This window comes from Strigops habroptila, chromosome 3 (genome assembly GCF_004027225.2).
Source record: "Strigops habroptila isolate Jane chromosome 3, bStrHab1.2.pri, whole genome shotgun sequence".
Lineage (NCBI taxonomy): Eukaryota > Metazoa > Chordata > Aves > Psittaciformes > Psittacidae > Strigops > Strigops habroptila.
In genome coordinates this window covers 51,246,391-51,262,652 of record NC_044279.2, presented here as the reverse complement: position 1 = coordinate 51,262,652, position 16,262 = coordinate 51,246,391, and the positions used below count along the sequence as shown (strand labels likewise).

Sequence of the window (16,262 nt, the reverse complement as noted above, 5' to 3'; positions counted from 1 at the left end):
GAGGGGTGGCTGCAGCGGGCCTGGCTGGGCACGGATCTGGCCCTTTCTCGCATGTGTACGTCTCGTATCGATGCCTGCTCAGATGTCACAGTTAATTGGGGAAAAAATTCCGGCGCGGTGAAGAATGTGTCTTTAACGTCGGTGGGCCTGAGGAGTCTCCGCACAATGTGAAGCTGAGCCTTGGATAATCCGTGAAAATGGAGCATCAAATGATTGTGGGGAAGGGTGGGAGGTGGGAGGCTTGTCTCGGCTGTGTTTCATGCCACACAGTTTATCATTAGTGATAGATTAGGTTTTAGTCAATACTCGAAGATGACATCCCTCAGGCAAAGAGAAGATTTCAAACTCCGTGATTTCCTATGGAAAAATGAGCTGGGGTGCTCTTTTCAGTCACTCTGAGCTTGCCTTTTTTGTCAGCCCACTATGCAGGCTTTAAGGTTTCTTTTTTTTTCGCTTTTCTTCTGTGTAAATAAATGTTGCATTGCAGCTTTTGATGGAGACAGCTGGAGGCTGTAGGAAGACACATGCCAGAGTGAATCCCAGCCCCCTGAGACAACTGCAAGAGGCAGAGCCTCACGTGGCCAAGCGGCGCTCGTCACAGGCACGCCACCGGGCTGCGCTGGCAAAGCTCTTCAGCGGCTTGCAGGAGGCTGTTTTGTCCCGGTCAGGCAGTTCAGCCTCAAAGGTGCACAGCAGTGACTGTTTCTCTATGCAGTGCTGTTATACGTGGCTGTGTTTAACCAGGTTTCTTAGGATGGCCACTGTATCTTTACGGCTGCCAGTGCGTGTGTAATTTCACTGTGTGCAGCTTTCCTGGATCACTTTTACTTTGAAGCAGGCAGCTCAGTGTAAGAAAATTGTTCACTTTGTAGACTCTGGATCATGGGTTTATCATGTGCCCTAGCTGCACTTTTCTCACAGGGTTTTTGCAGCTTCTTTATAGCTTTGCGGCTTCTTTGTATTTTGGAAACAAGCCAAGGGATCCCATGACAAAGTTATCTTCATTTCACAGCATTTTGATATGAAATCAGAATAGTGTGTTTAGGGATAGAATAAGTTATAGGGGAGGGAGTAATTAATTCGGTTTTACAAGGGTGCACTCTGTGTTCCACACACTGGAAAAATAAGTCGGGAAAAAGCAACCACCAGTACTGTTCATTGGTCTCTACTAAACTAAAAAAAAAAAAAGAAAACCCAAAAACCAAACCAAAACTATTTCATCGCAACAAAATTGTTTATAAAGATAAAATTGACCCAAAAGTGCTACTGAAAAGATTAATATTACCATTCTCAAGGCAGAGAAATAAACACAAGGAGTCCTTTTTATCCTCAACTCTGCCACCACTTCATTTAGTAAGATCGGTTACTTTCAGTTTTCCAGTTTGTAAAATGGAGATCATTATGATTGCTTAGGAGAGGAATTGTCCTTGTGAAGGGTTTTGAGGCTCTGAACGTGCAAAATACTGCTATCTGGGGCTTGTGCCTGCTGAGCCCCTTACCTCTCATGCGGGTTGAGCTAGGAGTTCAGTTTGCCGTGTTCTGAACAAGATGCAAGTGAAGCTGAAGTCACCATTATCTCAGAAGCCAGGATTAAACAGATACTTTTGTCTAGTCTAAGGGGACTATCTTCACATCAATTCTTGAAATTGCGTTTTCATACTATCATGTGCCCCTTGTGTGACTTTTGGAGGCCAAGGAGGCTCAGCATCTTTGAGAGCCTAAACACAGACATTCACTTGTAATCCCAGTGTTTAGTGTCTGGCGAAAATATCCCATGTGAAAGCTCTACAAGGTATTCATCCTGTGTAAGGTGATTGTGGATTCTCTCACCAATCACATAAATCTTGAAATATTTTTGAGCTGCATGTGTTTAAATGCATTGGCCATATGTTCTCAGTTATGTTTTCTGTAAATGATGGAATGATGTGCAGCAAACTGAAGTTGTTCCAGTTTACATAAGTGTAGCTGAGACTATAACATGGCAAAGGCTTCTCCTAGCAAAATGCTCATGGGGAATGGTTAGTAAAGTCTTATGCCTGAAGTCGGTAGATACCCAGCAAGACTTCACAGCATGGTATTTCTGGACATGCTCCAAGAAGAGAATGAGCCAAACAAGACCATTTGCTGATGAAATAAGGTCGGAGTTAAGTAGCAAACATCTATGTAACTGGATGTTATGTGCTTGTATTGCATAATATAGACCCAAATATTTATATTCTATATTTAAGTTTGCTCTGGTATTAGTTCCTTCCCCTTTTCATATGGATGAGGGTTGCTGGTCAAAAAACACAGTTGTTTTCAGAGACATCGATATAACTGAAGGTCAAAATGAAGGAAAAGTGAAGAAAGCAACCAAGGCATGTTAAAACTTGAATCTAGTCAGAGCAGAGAGAAATCAGTTTTCATTTCTTCTTATGTTTAGTATCAGGTTTTGCGTAAGGCTAAGAAATCTATCCAGAAGCTGGAGCAGGCCTTGGGTTCTTTGCTGAAGATGAAAGGTAACTGTATGCAACTGTGTCTGCCTTGGACAGAGTGCCTGGGCTTGTTTTATTAATTTATGTGTTAAACAGAGACAGATAGGTACACAACTGAGCCCGTTAAAACATTAGAGCAAACTGTGGCTTTAGTTGTAACAGTAAGCAGGGGATAGCAAAAAGTGTATTGACCCACTAAGCACTGCACCTCAGAAATCCCCCTGTGACTCTTAGTTTTTCCTACCCCCTCTTCAGCCTAGTTGAAGGAAAGAGACAAGTAATTCCTGCTAAACCATGGCAGCAAGTAGTTCAGGCCGAGTGCCCTTGTCATCCTTCTGCCAGTTCACCCCCAGCAGGTTTGGGGCTGGCGTAGGTCCCCAGGCTGCATGCTTGGGCTCCCACTGAGAAGCTGCAGGAGCATGTGTGCTCCTCACAGCTGCAGCAACATGGCACAGTGCAAGTTGAGCCCAGCCAGGACTTGAACTTCAGAACAGCAGGCTCTGGTGTGAGGTAAAGGAGGAGGACAGAGAAGCTCTTGAGGATTTCCTAGAATAGGAAATGGAAGCCTCTAATTAAGAACTTACTCTCATAGAAAGGGGTAAGAGAGATGCTGCAGTTTTGTTTTCTTTCAGCATGGTCGGTCATCTTCATGCACTCCTCCATTACCACTTGTGACAGCATGCATCACATCAGTCTAGTGTGTGCTGCCAGCATTTGAAGCAGCTCCCGCTTTGGGGCTTCACACCCTTGCCAATGTGCCTTCTGTTTACTGATGCTGACCACTGCCTTCAGTGACAGCAAGTAGGACTGGGAGCTGATGGGGTAGAGACTTTGGGCGTATTTTTATGTCCCTTCAAGTGTGCAAATTACTGTTGGCTAGAAAAAAAACCCAAACATTGCTATTCTTTCAACTCGCTCCTCCCAATAATTTGCATCTATTAGAAGTCCCAGTGCTTAAAATAAGCAATTCCCTCTGAGCGCACATTTTTTGATAAATTGTAAAAGTCAGCCATAGGTAGAGGGAATAGTTTGACAGAGTGAACCTCTCCTTTGAAGAGAGGCTGAGAGAGTTGGGCTTGTTCAGTCTGGAGAAGAGAAGGCTCAGGGGAGACCTTTTAACAGTCTTCCAATACATAAAGGGGGCCTACAAGAAATCTGGAGAGGGACTTTTTACAAGGGCGTGTAGTGACAGGACAAGGGGGAATGGATTTAAACTGAAAGAGGGTTACTGTGAGGGTGGTGAGACACTGGCACAGGTTGCCCAGAGAAGCTGTGGCTGCCCCATCCCTGGCAGTGTTCAAGGCCAGCTTGGATGGGGCTTGGAGCAACCTGGTCTGGTGGAAGGTGTCCCTGCCTGTGGCAGGGGCTTGGAACCAGATGATGATTAAGGTCCCTTCCAACCCAAACCATTCTATTTTTTTATAAAATTGAAGGGATCACAAGCAGTGAGGCTGGTTGAGGAGAGTTTGGAGGTAAACTTCCCCTTGCATTTACTTGCATATGTGTACAATTCATACTGCATGTGAATACTGTATTGACTAGTGCTTGCCTGGGTTTATTGGTTGTTTCAACCACCAGGTCTATCAGACCAATATTAGGAAGAAGGTATTGATTCAAAGTTCCTCAATAATCATAAACCCCCCCACAATTGCATTGTAATTGCTAATTGCATTGTAGAAGAGGCAGAAGTTTCTCCTTTTACATAATTTTTGCCTCATGAAAAGCTCTGGCTTGTGAAGAACCAGTTGTTGAAATTATTCTGTTTGATTGGGAATGAGGGTGAGAGGGAAGCCCAGAGTGCCACTGATGTGACAGCAACTTTTCTGCTGACAACAGAATCCTTCAGTCTGGAGGATGGGAATCCATCCGGCTTGGAGGAAGTCAGGGAGGAATATGTCAAGAGGCACTTCAACAATCACAGGTAAGGGCTTATACCAATCAAAGAAAGATGATAATACTTTGCACTTGCTTTCATCCCAGCATCTCTGAACCTCTTTGTCATTTTTGCTGAATTTCCAAGCAGAGGCCTTTCATCATGAGGAAAAGATAATGAGATTTCACCTGGACCCCTGTATTATCCGTGCTATGCAAAAACACTATAAGCATGTTGTTGGTCTCATTTCTAGTCAGTGCTTGTATTTCCTTCCCTTCTATGTAGCTGATCTCCAGCAAGGACTTCTCGTTTGCCTGCAAAGCAAAAGGAGCAGGAGAAAGCTGGCTTAGGAAGAATGGCCCTGGACTCTGGAGTGAGCATAACAAGGGTCTTATTAATTCAATTAATAAGTTGTTCATGTGGCTTTTTATCCTGTGTATTCTTGTGTTCTTTCCAGCACTGCATCAGCCTCGGAAGCTGTAAGTGAGAGTGACTCTTCTGTCTGGTGTTTGATTCAAGGATGTGAAAAGCCAACACTGGAAGAGGATGTGAAGCCAGAATTGATCCAGTCTTCAGACACTTCATCCCCGGATCTGGTGGAATTTGAACGGTAGATGCATCCCATGTTGCCTTCAGTTTTTTAAGTTGTTTGAAATAACACTGTCCATGCACTTGCTGCTGTTCACGCAGCCCTGCTGCATGGAGCTTGTATCTGCCTTGCAGAAGCTTTGTGCCAGCAGTTTTGACCCTGCTGGTGATGAACCTGAGCACCTCCCAAGTCCCTTACCTGCAACTTGGATGTCAATGGACTCCCAGCATCATAGCAGCTGCCAGCTCTCCAGGCCTTGGAAAATCCCTGAGGATTTTCCACCCATCCTCAAGAAAGAGAAAGAAATTTCTTTTAAATGTCAGTCACTGTGTGGCCATGCTTTACCACTGTCCATACTGCTTGCAGGGTCAGATGAAACAGAACTGCTACCAAAAGTGGTTCAACAGGCAAGCTCAGATGGAATAGGAGATTATTCACCCAGAATGCTTTATGCAGGTGCATGTCCCTGTGTGTTTGTGGCATCGGTACCACTATCAAGTTGTATCCCTGCAATAGGGCTAGGTTTTAGGAATTTAAGAATTGCTGCACTAGGTGAAATTCTCAAGAGTCTAGCTGTATGTGTTCTGGGGAGGTGCAGGAACCAGAGGCAGGCAGATGCTTTCCCCCACAGTGATGTTCATGCTGCCTCTAATGGCATTGTTATGAGGAGCTTGAGCACTATTGCCCCTTACAGAAATAGACCCTTAGCTCCTGACAGCTCGGAGTACTTTTTTTGTGGGATCAGAGCAGGATGAGGCTGGATCCAGTCAGGGAAGCTCACGTAGTCCTCAGCCAGTGGGCTGCAGAATGGTGGTTGTCCAAAAGATATCATAAAGCACTCTTCAAATTGTCTGCAACATGGCAGTGGGGAGAAGGGGAACCTAAACACCTATGTGTGCTAGGCTTCTAGCTAGTGGGTGCAAGTCTGTAATGCCCTTTACAGTCAGCCCCTAAGTGCCTGATGCAGGACCTAAAAATCAAAGACCGCTGTTCTCATGTCCATGTATTTTAGTCTGGGGTTGTAATGGTAAAATTACTAGGTTTTTTTCAAAGTTATTGGTACCTTAAGACTGAGTACATTATTCATCACATTCTTCCTCTTGCTGTCAGACAGCACTAGGAGGTACTTAGAGGTCATGGATGCTTTCCAAAAGTAAAAATGATAATTTAATTGTAAAGATTTGAGAAACAGATGGGTGGGTATCTAATCTATCCTGTACCATCAAGCAGAGTCAATTTCACCCTAACCATTTCAGAGTTAAAAATATGCAGTGCAGGAGAATCCACAGCTGCGCCTGGCATCCTCTTGCACATAAACAAAAACTTCCGCGGTTCCTTCTCTTTTCCGTTGAGCCGGTGCTTATTTATAAAATTCCCTTGCATTATTTTTTCATCAAAGTGAGTCTGCAGTTGTGCCAGCAGATGGCACCAGCCTCCCGCTACTGTTCCTGCTTTTGCTCCTGTGAGAATCGGAGATAGCTGTAGTAAGGTATCATTTACAAGACCTTGAAATGTGCTGACTCAAGATTTCCTGTGGGAAGTAAGCTCTACTTCATCAAAAAATGCACGACGGAGCCATGAACAGCTTCTTCACTGACGAGGTAGACCAGGGCCTGTACTGTGGGGACTCTGGCGCTTATCCTACAGTCATATGACAGACCACAGTTGGTTCATAGCTAATTCTTCTCAAAAAATGGTCTTTTAGAACAGGCATAAAACAATAGGGACTTTCAGCAAAGAAAATAATAGCCTTTTGGTGACTGTCTAATCACATTATTTGGGCAGCATCAGAAAAGCTTTGAGCTTCAACTGATTTTTTTTTTCCACCCCCCATATCGAGTAACAGGAGCTACATTAGTAGGGACTATGCAGTACCCTGTCCAGTGCAAAATGTTGTTGTATCCTTCCAGCCGGGAAGGAAGTAGTTGAGTCATGGTTCGAGCTTAATTTCTTTAGCAAAGCAGTCTAATGGTGATTCATACTCTTCTGTTTGAGAAACTCCAGATCCTTTGTTTGGAGCTGGACATCCAGAATCTCTAGTGAGAACAATACTGTACATGAGAATACTTATTCTCCTTCTGGTGTTTTGCCTCCAGCAATGGACGAAAATACTCCAGAGTGTGGAAAGTGGAGTTTGAATATGGTTTATGCTTGCCTGCAGAATTATCTTAAGATTTTCAATATTGGTCTGCTGGAACAACTATGAGGAGAGGGGAGGAGAGGAGAAAATTAGAAAAGAAAGGAAGATGAGAAGAGAAAAGAAAAGAGACTGAACTCTTCTGAGTTACTTTCTCTTATGCTATACTGTTCAGTTAATCAGGAAATGTGCTCATTTGGGACATCTTCAAGGAATCATTTTGAGCCCAAACTTAGTAAGAGTGACTGCTGTTTGTAAAACTCTTGGTTTATACTCTTTTGATCTTGTTATTTTCATCTGAGAGGCTCTAAGCATTTAATTAACATAAAATAACCTTTCCAAAGTAGGTATTATTATCCTTAGTTCACTGTGCCACACAGTGCTAACAGAAGTGGGCTCATTCTGAGATTAGTCACAGGATTGAAATTACAGTACCATTACCAGTTTCACTACAGACTGCACAGAAGTCAGTCTTAAGGATGCGTTTCCTCAGATGTAAGACAGAGGAAATTGAGCTCCCATGCTTATTTAAGTCAGAGCATCCACGCCTGGGGTAGTCTTTCTATCTGTATGTATAGTACCTAATACATCAGGATATGGCCTCAGCCAAGGCTAAGTGTAGTGCAATGCCACTTAAAGTATAAAAAGTGAATTACAATGTAAAAGCCTCCGGATATAAAGGCAAGTAACTCAAAATTTATGAAATGCCAGAATGAGGTTTGCCTGTGCAACAAGTACAGCGTTGCAGCACTTGGAGCTTCTGTTGTGAGGCAGCCCTGCTGAGACTGTGGCTAGAGCCTGCCTCTTGCAGATGAAACCTTGGCAAAACAGAGTTGCTAAGATCTTCAAAGTGTTTGGCAACCTTCAGTAATTGTATGAAGTCTTAGGGGGGAGTCAGTGAAGTAGTTATGAATCAGAGCTACTCCCCAGTCTCCTGCTGAATTATAGTAAATGGCTGCCTCATAGTCTGCTTTTAAGAGATGCTCACTTTCCGTTCGTTACAGATACCTGTACTTTTATAAGCACACAGTGGACCTACTGATAGAGCATGGAGTTGTTTGCACTGAGGAGGTGCCTCTTCCTGAGGTATCCACGGCTATTTCCCACCTCTGGCAAGAGCTTTCTGAAGAAAGGAGAGACAGCATCTTGCAGTACTGTAGCCAGAGAGATTTCCTCATGGATCCTAAGGCTGCTTGCCAGGAGCCTGCATGCACTGAAGGTAGTGTGAGGGACAGTCGAGGTAACAGTGATTCCTCAGTCTCCACACCAGAGGAAGTAAGTGCTCAGTAACATATGTCTGCCTCTGAAACTCCGAGCTTTCAGATGCTAATTGGCTGCACAGCTTTTGACTGTTAACATACAGTAGTTGCAATTAAGCTTTCCCAAGACCACTTGAATGCAAAAAGTGGAGACAATAAGCAGTCTTTGAGTAAATGTCTGCACTAAACTCTCTCTTGGTAAGAGGGAGAATTGTCTCCTTGGCAAGCTGTAGGAGTGCAGTGGTAGTTATCCTGATAGTCTCCACTGACCTGTAGTTTCTGTGCTAAGTAACAGTTAAATTTGCTCTAACTTGCTCCAGGGGGAGGAAGCAAGGACAAGAATTACGCAGTTGCTGTTCTCTGCAAACTCTCCAAGGAGCACAGATGATCTAAATCCAGAAGGAATACCCAGTTTGCCAAGGCCTGCTGTGTTTTGGGTTGCGTGGCTTTTTTCATCACAGCACTTGGTAGCAAAGAGAAAGTTCCAGTGGTACAGGGCTAATGACTGCCTGTGTCATGCACCTCTGCAGAGCCAAGAACTCAGTGACTGAGTAGACCGGGGCATTTGTTAAAAAGAGATGAAGTAACAGCCAACTCTTTGTAAACTGTTCTGGAGCACTGATTACTTAAGCAACTAGCTGCTCAAAGACATGTGTGTAATTTTATTAGCTGCAAGGGAGGGACAGATGTCCACCTTTAGCATGTAAGTAAATGGTATTGACAAGTTCTTTTTGAGTCACATGACACAACTTACATTGCTGACCTCCTTAGGAAATGTCATGGGGATGTTGCACGTACAGTTCTTTCTGGCACAGAAAATGTGTGAACTGCATTATGGCAGAGTAAACTAATGAGCTTATCAGTCTGTCACAGAGAGCATCTAAATTCCTTTACAAGCCAGGTCCCACACTGGAATCAGATTTGGGGAAACTGAGGTCACCAGCCATAAGCAGCAGCCCATGGTCAAGTCTCTAAAGCTCTGATACAGTTCATGTTTTTTACTGATTTTTGGGACATGTAATGTTCAGTCTAATTCCTAGAGGTTGAAACACAGGCTGAAGGAAATGTACTAACCTTGTGTGCCTAGTCATGAAATACAGTTACCCCTTATTAATCCTGTCTCCACAAAACCCTCTTGGTTTACTCTAGCCGTAAACATACCTGTAAATAGAAAGAAAGAATATCATGCTTTTAAAAGCTTCATTTTTAAAAATAATGCACGAGGTAGGACTTCTAGGTGGCTGGATATGTTGACATCTGAAGTGTTTTCTCCGATAGGTAATGTTTGAAGATGCGTTTGATGTTGCTGCTAGTTTCCTTGACAGAAGTGAGACTCAGGGAACGTCTAGCCAGAGGTAAATTGCAAACTCACCCCTTTTGCTAGACAGACTGAGTTAATAGCCCACTGTCAATACTCTATGGCAAGTTTTCTGTGAAGTAAGGCAATAGCCTAGTTTCTCTTTTTGTGCCTGATGTTTAGTGAATGGTTAGAATAGCAGCCTCCAGCAATTGTGCTCATAATAATATTGTCTCTTAAGGTGCGAAAGTGAAATGATTAATAGGCATTTACGACAGAATCAGTAAGAATCACTTATTAAGAGCACCCCATCACTTCAGGATAACTGGGGTCCTTCTGATTTTCTTCACTGCTCTGCATAGCTTTCCATCTTTTCAAATTACAATATTCGTAATGCTTTCTTTTTCTCTCTCTCACTTACCACATCTAGGAGGACTATAAGGCATTCCCTGGATAAGTCAGCTTGTCATAAACTGTACTTGCATTTAATGAGACAAAAATGTTAATTTTCTAACATTGTCTCCCTCACCTTTTTCAAGTACCCCAATTCAATCACAAGGAGGTGATCAAGCTAAAGTGTGGTTGACCTGAGCAGTTACATGAAAGAAATACAAGACCTATTAAATAAAACCATCTTTTTCCTCTGCAGGTCAGATGAGTTACCTAAAAAAGAGCATGTCAGATACAAAGCTGGCACTGCTTTTGATTTTTCAGACTAAAGAAAGGGTGCTTTCCTGAAGAGGAAAATCACATTAAAACTCATCTTCATGCATTCATGCATACTTGCTACTTCATTAGGATTATTTCTTTTTGCAAATATTGTTTTTAGTCTGTTGTTTTGGGGGGGGTGGGGGTAATCCCTTTTCCTACTTATTTTTCCATATTTAGAGAGTTCTTTAGTGTGAATCTCTTTCTCTCTTTTATCACCATTCCGCCTTGCACTTCCAGGGCAGAATGAATGGAAAAAAGATTGTTTTGGCTGTTGATCAGAATATGCTCGAATACATAATAAAGCCTAACAAATATGTATCTATTAAATAACAGTTATTAGGTCACAATTGTTGATTGATTGCTTTTAAAATAAGATTAAGTATTCCTTAATACTGCAGTGTATTGCCGTCATCTCTGCAATCTGTTTTAGGTCCCAAATTAGATTAGCATTTCAGTAGTCAACATTTATCCTCTTCCTTCGCTATCACTCTGTGCCTTGTAATTCTAGACAGAGACATGATGGCAGAACTTTGTAAAATTCCAGGGAGGATATAGAGAAGAGGAACAGAATTCATATCTTAGCTTTTTTGCCAGGGTTACCTGTTACCTGAGTACAGACCTGCCAGTGATAGCTAATATGTCATTTCATGGCCACACGTTACTGCATTCACTCAAAAACTTTACAAAAGAAGTCAAAGCTGTTCCTCTAAACAACCGTACAAAATACACTAACAAATAGCCATTGTTGCTCTCTCTTATAACGGATAGATACTTCTCACCAAAACAGTGTTACTAAAGCTGTTATGCATCAGTGGATCTATTTGTTGTGATTCTGGTTTCTTCTATTGCTGTTCTCTTTTCTTAGATATTTTCCTTGTATTTGTTAGACAATATCTTGTCAGTACACCTACCTCCACTCTTCCCTGTCTTGCTTGGCTGTTGTATTTAATATCAGAATCATCTTGAAAACAATTTGAATATTTTTTAATTTATAAGAAAAATATGAAGGAGAGAAAGTAAAAATGTGGAGAAGCTAAAGTACGAGGAGAAATGAGGGAATGGGAAATTGAATGTAGTGTCTGGTTCCATTTTCAGTTCAGCATTTGCAAGCTGCACTTCTGAAAATCCAGAGGATCACCGCATACTCTATCTGCAGATCACTGACTTCCTAAAAAACCTCTTCTTCGCTAATACACAGTTTTGCCAGGTAAGCTTTGCCAAAGGTTTCTTTCAGAAGGAGCAACATGTTTCTGTCATTGTCAAAAAGGGATTTCTGTTTTCTGTGCTTCCCATCATATTGTCCAGAATCATTACATATAAGAACTTAGGGCTCATCACTTCAGATGTGTCATTCCAAAAGGTCAGTAGGATTGCCTTTGTAAGAGGCAAAGTGTGAGGGGTTGTTATTGCTTAGAAATTATTCAAAATGGCACATTACATGAGGTTGGGTTTTTTTTTTATTGTTTTCATGAAACTTCCTTGTGGAAAAGCTTGAGTGATCTCATCTGAGCAGGCAAAGCTGACTTTGCAGTTCTCCACTAACCCCCAGCTGCTTCATTCTGAGCTCAGTAGGACCACCTTCTGCTTGTCTGGGTGCCAGGTTCCCTACGCTGAGCCATCCGCTGGCGGGCCTTAGGAGTAGAGTATTCACGTTCTTGAAAGAGCTGATAAACAGCTGCTAAACTGCCTCCTAACCTCAGCTTACTGTTGCAGCTTCCCTGAGCCAGGAGTCATGGTGTTTGTAGTGTTCTTCCTCCCATTCTTGCCCTCCTGCCAAGGAGGTGGCTCAGAGCTTGCATATGGATGGAGCAGCAAAAGGGAGATATCCCTCAGCCCGAGTATGCTTGTTTGGGTTCAGAGTCAATTGTACTTCCACAGTAGCCACTGTTTTGCTATTTTCTATCCCGTAGCTTCCACCCAGCCTCTGTTACTTGAGCAGATGCTCCTTTGAAGGAAATAGAGTGTTTCTGATGAGAGGTAATTGGGACAGAAAACAAAGCAGAAACTAGTGATGCACCACGAGTCATGTAGTGACTGCTGCATGCCATTTGCTTCCCCCCCCGCCCCATCTCAGGGAGACAGTAGCACTAAAGGAAGCTCAGAGAATGACAGCAGGCACACCAAAAGGCATTAAAGAGGAGCAACCAATTAGGACTCTTCCACAAAAAAGACTGACGGGTACTGTGAGAGAATTTTGATCCAAAATGGTATGGATTTGGTACCCAGAATGATTATTCGTTGTGTCTTAACACCAGAAGAACTAGAAAACACTCGATGAAAATAAAGAAAAAAACAACATTAAAAAACACTGGCATGTGAAAATTACCAGATTTAACTCCTAAGGCATCAGTCCATTGACAGTTACTAAATCTGAAGGTCCGAATACAATTTCCAGCTCAGAAAGTCTTCACAGCAGTTTGCCATAATGTGGGAGCATATATTGTGGAACAGAGCACACGACATGCACAGTTCTTGGACTTTTTGCCTGAACATTCACTACTGGCCTTTGTCAGAGACCAGGCACTGATCTATACAGCCATATTACATAGAATAACTATGTTCTGTGTAAAAGCAGAGCTCTTCCTGTAGTCGTGTAAACGACCACAAACTGTGCAGGCCTAGAAAAGAAAGATACAGTATTTTCCACAAACTTCTTTTGTGAATGTCATGCCTGGCAGCATAAGTATTCCAATTTTGTACTTCTGCTTGGTGCTGCATTGTTGTGTGTGAACCCAAGTCCATCTCACAGCTCCCAGATGAGGTAGTATGAGAAGAGGTAGTATCTCTTTCAAGCTTTAAAGAGGGACATTTGAAATAAGACTAGGAGAATATGAGTAATGGTAAGACAAGCAGAAAAAGAAGCTGAAGTACTGTAGACTGGCAGTTGGCTGAGCTCTGTGAATCCAAAAGGAAGTAAAAGGCTGTGTGCACTTCTCTTATACAGGAACTTTGAGTTGTCTGTGATAAGACAATAAAAAGGGAATGTGAGCAGAAATCACCAAGGCTAGGGAGTGCTGATAATAAGAAGGTCACAGTCTGTTCTGGTTTAGATAACTGCAGTACAGCACATTCAGAGAGTCCCACCAAGAGGCAAAAAATAAAATAAAATAAAATATGGCTGACAAGATTTAGTTTTGAGAGCAGAAATTCGGCTCAGTCTCAAAGCAAAGGGATTGAGGCACTTACGGAAATGGTTGTATAGGTAACTGACTCAAGCATCAGCAGGCAGCTCAGCGTAGGCTACATACCTTACCCCAGAAACCGGGCTACTTGGAGCATCAGAGACTCCTGGACTTGACAGGGAAAGAGCCCTTCCTGCTTACTGAACCCTGTCCCTTGATGCAGTACCTGTGGTGGTGCTACACTAGCCCAGGAGTTTGGGCAGTCCTGAGATAAATTATCCCAAGGATAATGTCCTGGTGCACTGTGCACACACCTTGTAGAAGATACAGAGGTGGATAGCAGGTACAGTACCAAGGCGAGGCATGTGGTGTGCACCTAACTGAAATACAAAAGACAGCTTACAGTCTCCTTTCATCTGCAGAGCTGATGAGGTGATGGGTTTTATTGTGGCTCAATATATGCCAGTGCTATGTTAAGCCATTTCTGGATAACTGTCCAGGTGCAAAATACTGGACAACTGGATTGTGTATGTTCACCATTTTGTAATCTCAGATCCACTAAGTGCAGCCTCTCTTGAGCTGCTGTGTGGCTCTCAAGGCTGCCAGAGGCATGCACTCCATTGGTATAAAATGCTTGAGAAAGACTTCTGCACAAGAGGAGAGAGGAAATCATTTGGACAAGGATGGGGAGGGCTCTTAAAAGGATAGTGACCCAAAAATGAGAACAGGAGCATATACTTCCATCATAGATGGTAGAGAAATATTTCTGAGTGTGAGATTAGTTAAAGCCATCTTGTCATTTTTCAAGAGCTGTTGTCTTAAGGTCACATAAGAGATGTTTCGCAGCAAAAGCACTAAAGAATTAGTTTAGATTGAGGTCCAGAGGTTTTACAATGTCTAAGTAAAAGTCAGTGGGTTTTTTCTAAATGGCACTGAGCACCTTTGCATTTTCAAAGGCCCAATTTCTGTTAAAACTATGGATTTTTAGGTGAGCCACTTGACAAGCAAGTTGGATTTAGTGCTCCTTACGCTATGCATTTTTTAAATGGCACCTATTTTTAAAGGTAGTCTTGCCCTAAAGAGTCTTGCATCAATGCAGAAGGTGGACTAGATGGACTGCAGGCATGAACACTTTCATCTCCTACACTTAAATTTTTCTCAAGAGTCACTTACTCCCTCCCCATAAGCTGGTGAAAGAAAATACTATTTCCTTCTGTTGCTAAAAGAGCAGCAAAGCCTGAAGTCAGTAGAAGTTAAGGGCTCACAAGGAAGCTGTTATATCTTCAGAGCCTGTTCTGTGACTCACTTGCTACCACAGTTGGGAACAGCTGTCTAAATTACATTAATAGACACAGGGTGGAGCCCTGTGATTTTAGAAGGAAATTGGTTGAAGATTTGAGCCATTCTTCATCGGGCACCTCAGGCACCTGGCAAGTGCTGGTTGCTGATTTACAGGAGGGCTCATGGTGCATCAGCTGGCACATGTCAACACTTGACCAACCCACTGTATATTTGAAATACAATCAACTCCTGTAGTTTTTAACCCAGCTTGACTTTGGGGGGGCTTGCAGGAAGAAGATCTTCAGTTTGATTATGAGACTGTGATGCTGAGGTGCACCGAGACCTTCGATGATGAAGATTTCTAAACAGTATCTCTGTTTGCTAACATTTTGCCAAGCATTTCTGGGTACACCAAGAGACTGCACCTCTTTCAGTGAAGCACCTCTCCGAGCAGAGTATGGAGATGCTGTGTTAAAGTGGTTTGTTATGGTTAATTTCCCACTCCCTCATCAGTGCTTCTTGATGTATCAGTTAAGTAATTTATACCTTTGTTACAGGTTTTAGATATTTATAAAATGTTAAGAAATACTTTTGTCTATTGCTTTTTAATGCTTAACCGCACTTCACAGGTAAACTGAGGCATGTACAGTTAAGTGACTCGCCTAGCATAAGCTGTGGAAGAGCTGCAGAGAGGTCACATTAGAGACAGGCTGCTCACCCCCATAGGATGCAGGTCTCAAACTGCAACCTGCAAAAATCACAAAGTGCCTGCACCCTGGCAGTGATTACTCTTCCGCTGCAATTTTTCAGCTCAGCCTGACAAGGCCAGAGGGATTGCCTCACAGAGAGGAGATGAGGCTCTTCCATCTCTTTATAAGGACAGCAGCAGCGACTACCCGCTTCCAAATCACGTGGCAAGTGCAGGCACGATAATACACTTTGGTTTATTTACTTTTGCAGACTGTGTCAAGCTGACTGGTCAGCCCTGTGCTCTTCTGTCACATTTCATTCTTTGATGAGTAGTGCTGCTCAGATAGTGTCTTAGAACTAAAAATGCTGTGAAGATGAATAAAATCCTTCACATCTCAGAACTATGTTCAAGGGTTAACAACCTTTCCTTATTAGCCCTTCATCCCCCCCTTCTGAAGGCCAGTCCAGGACAGAAGTTAGAGGGTAGAATATTTCATTTTCAAATAACTTTCAGCCTGCTACATAATAGGGGAGACAGTTTTAAATGGATCCCATACACTATGGAGATGCATTCCTTTGATCGTTACACATGAGAGCTTCTGATGCTTCACCGGGAGAGTTTTAGGCCAAGACTGGCCTGAACATTCATGAGAAACAACAGGTGTGCTGAGGTAATGTGAAAATAATAACTCCTCCAAAAGGTAGCAGGCTTTGTGGAGGCGTTCAGCCGATGTTAAGGAGAAGATGAAGAACACATTACTTTGGTTCCTCCTGTCGCATGATCATAGTTTACAAGAGTGCAGGTCTGCACATAACATGGGAAGGCAGT

The 16,262-nt window shown here is 42.8% G+C and overlaps 1 protein-coding gene across 1 annotated transcript; it reads left to right on the top strand.

Annotated features, from left to right (window-relative positions):
* The first annotated feature begins 223 nt into the window (after positions 1–223).
* On the top strand, positions 224–15,329 carry STRA8 (stimulated by retinoic acid 8). Its single transcript, XM_030480585.1, has 8 exons — positions 224–685; positions 2,423–2,498; positions 4,311–4,395; positions 4,805–4,957; positions 8,078–8,348; positions 9,611–9,687; positions 11,436–11,547; positions 15,034–15,329. The coding sequence occupies exons 1-8, from the start codon at positions 494–496 to the stop codon at positions 15,106–15,108; spliced, it is 1,041 nt and encodes a 346-aa protein (XP_030336445.1). The 5' UTR covers positions 224–493; the 3' UTR covers positions 15,109–15,329.
* Positions 15,330–16,262: the final 933 nt, after the last annotated feature.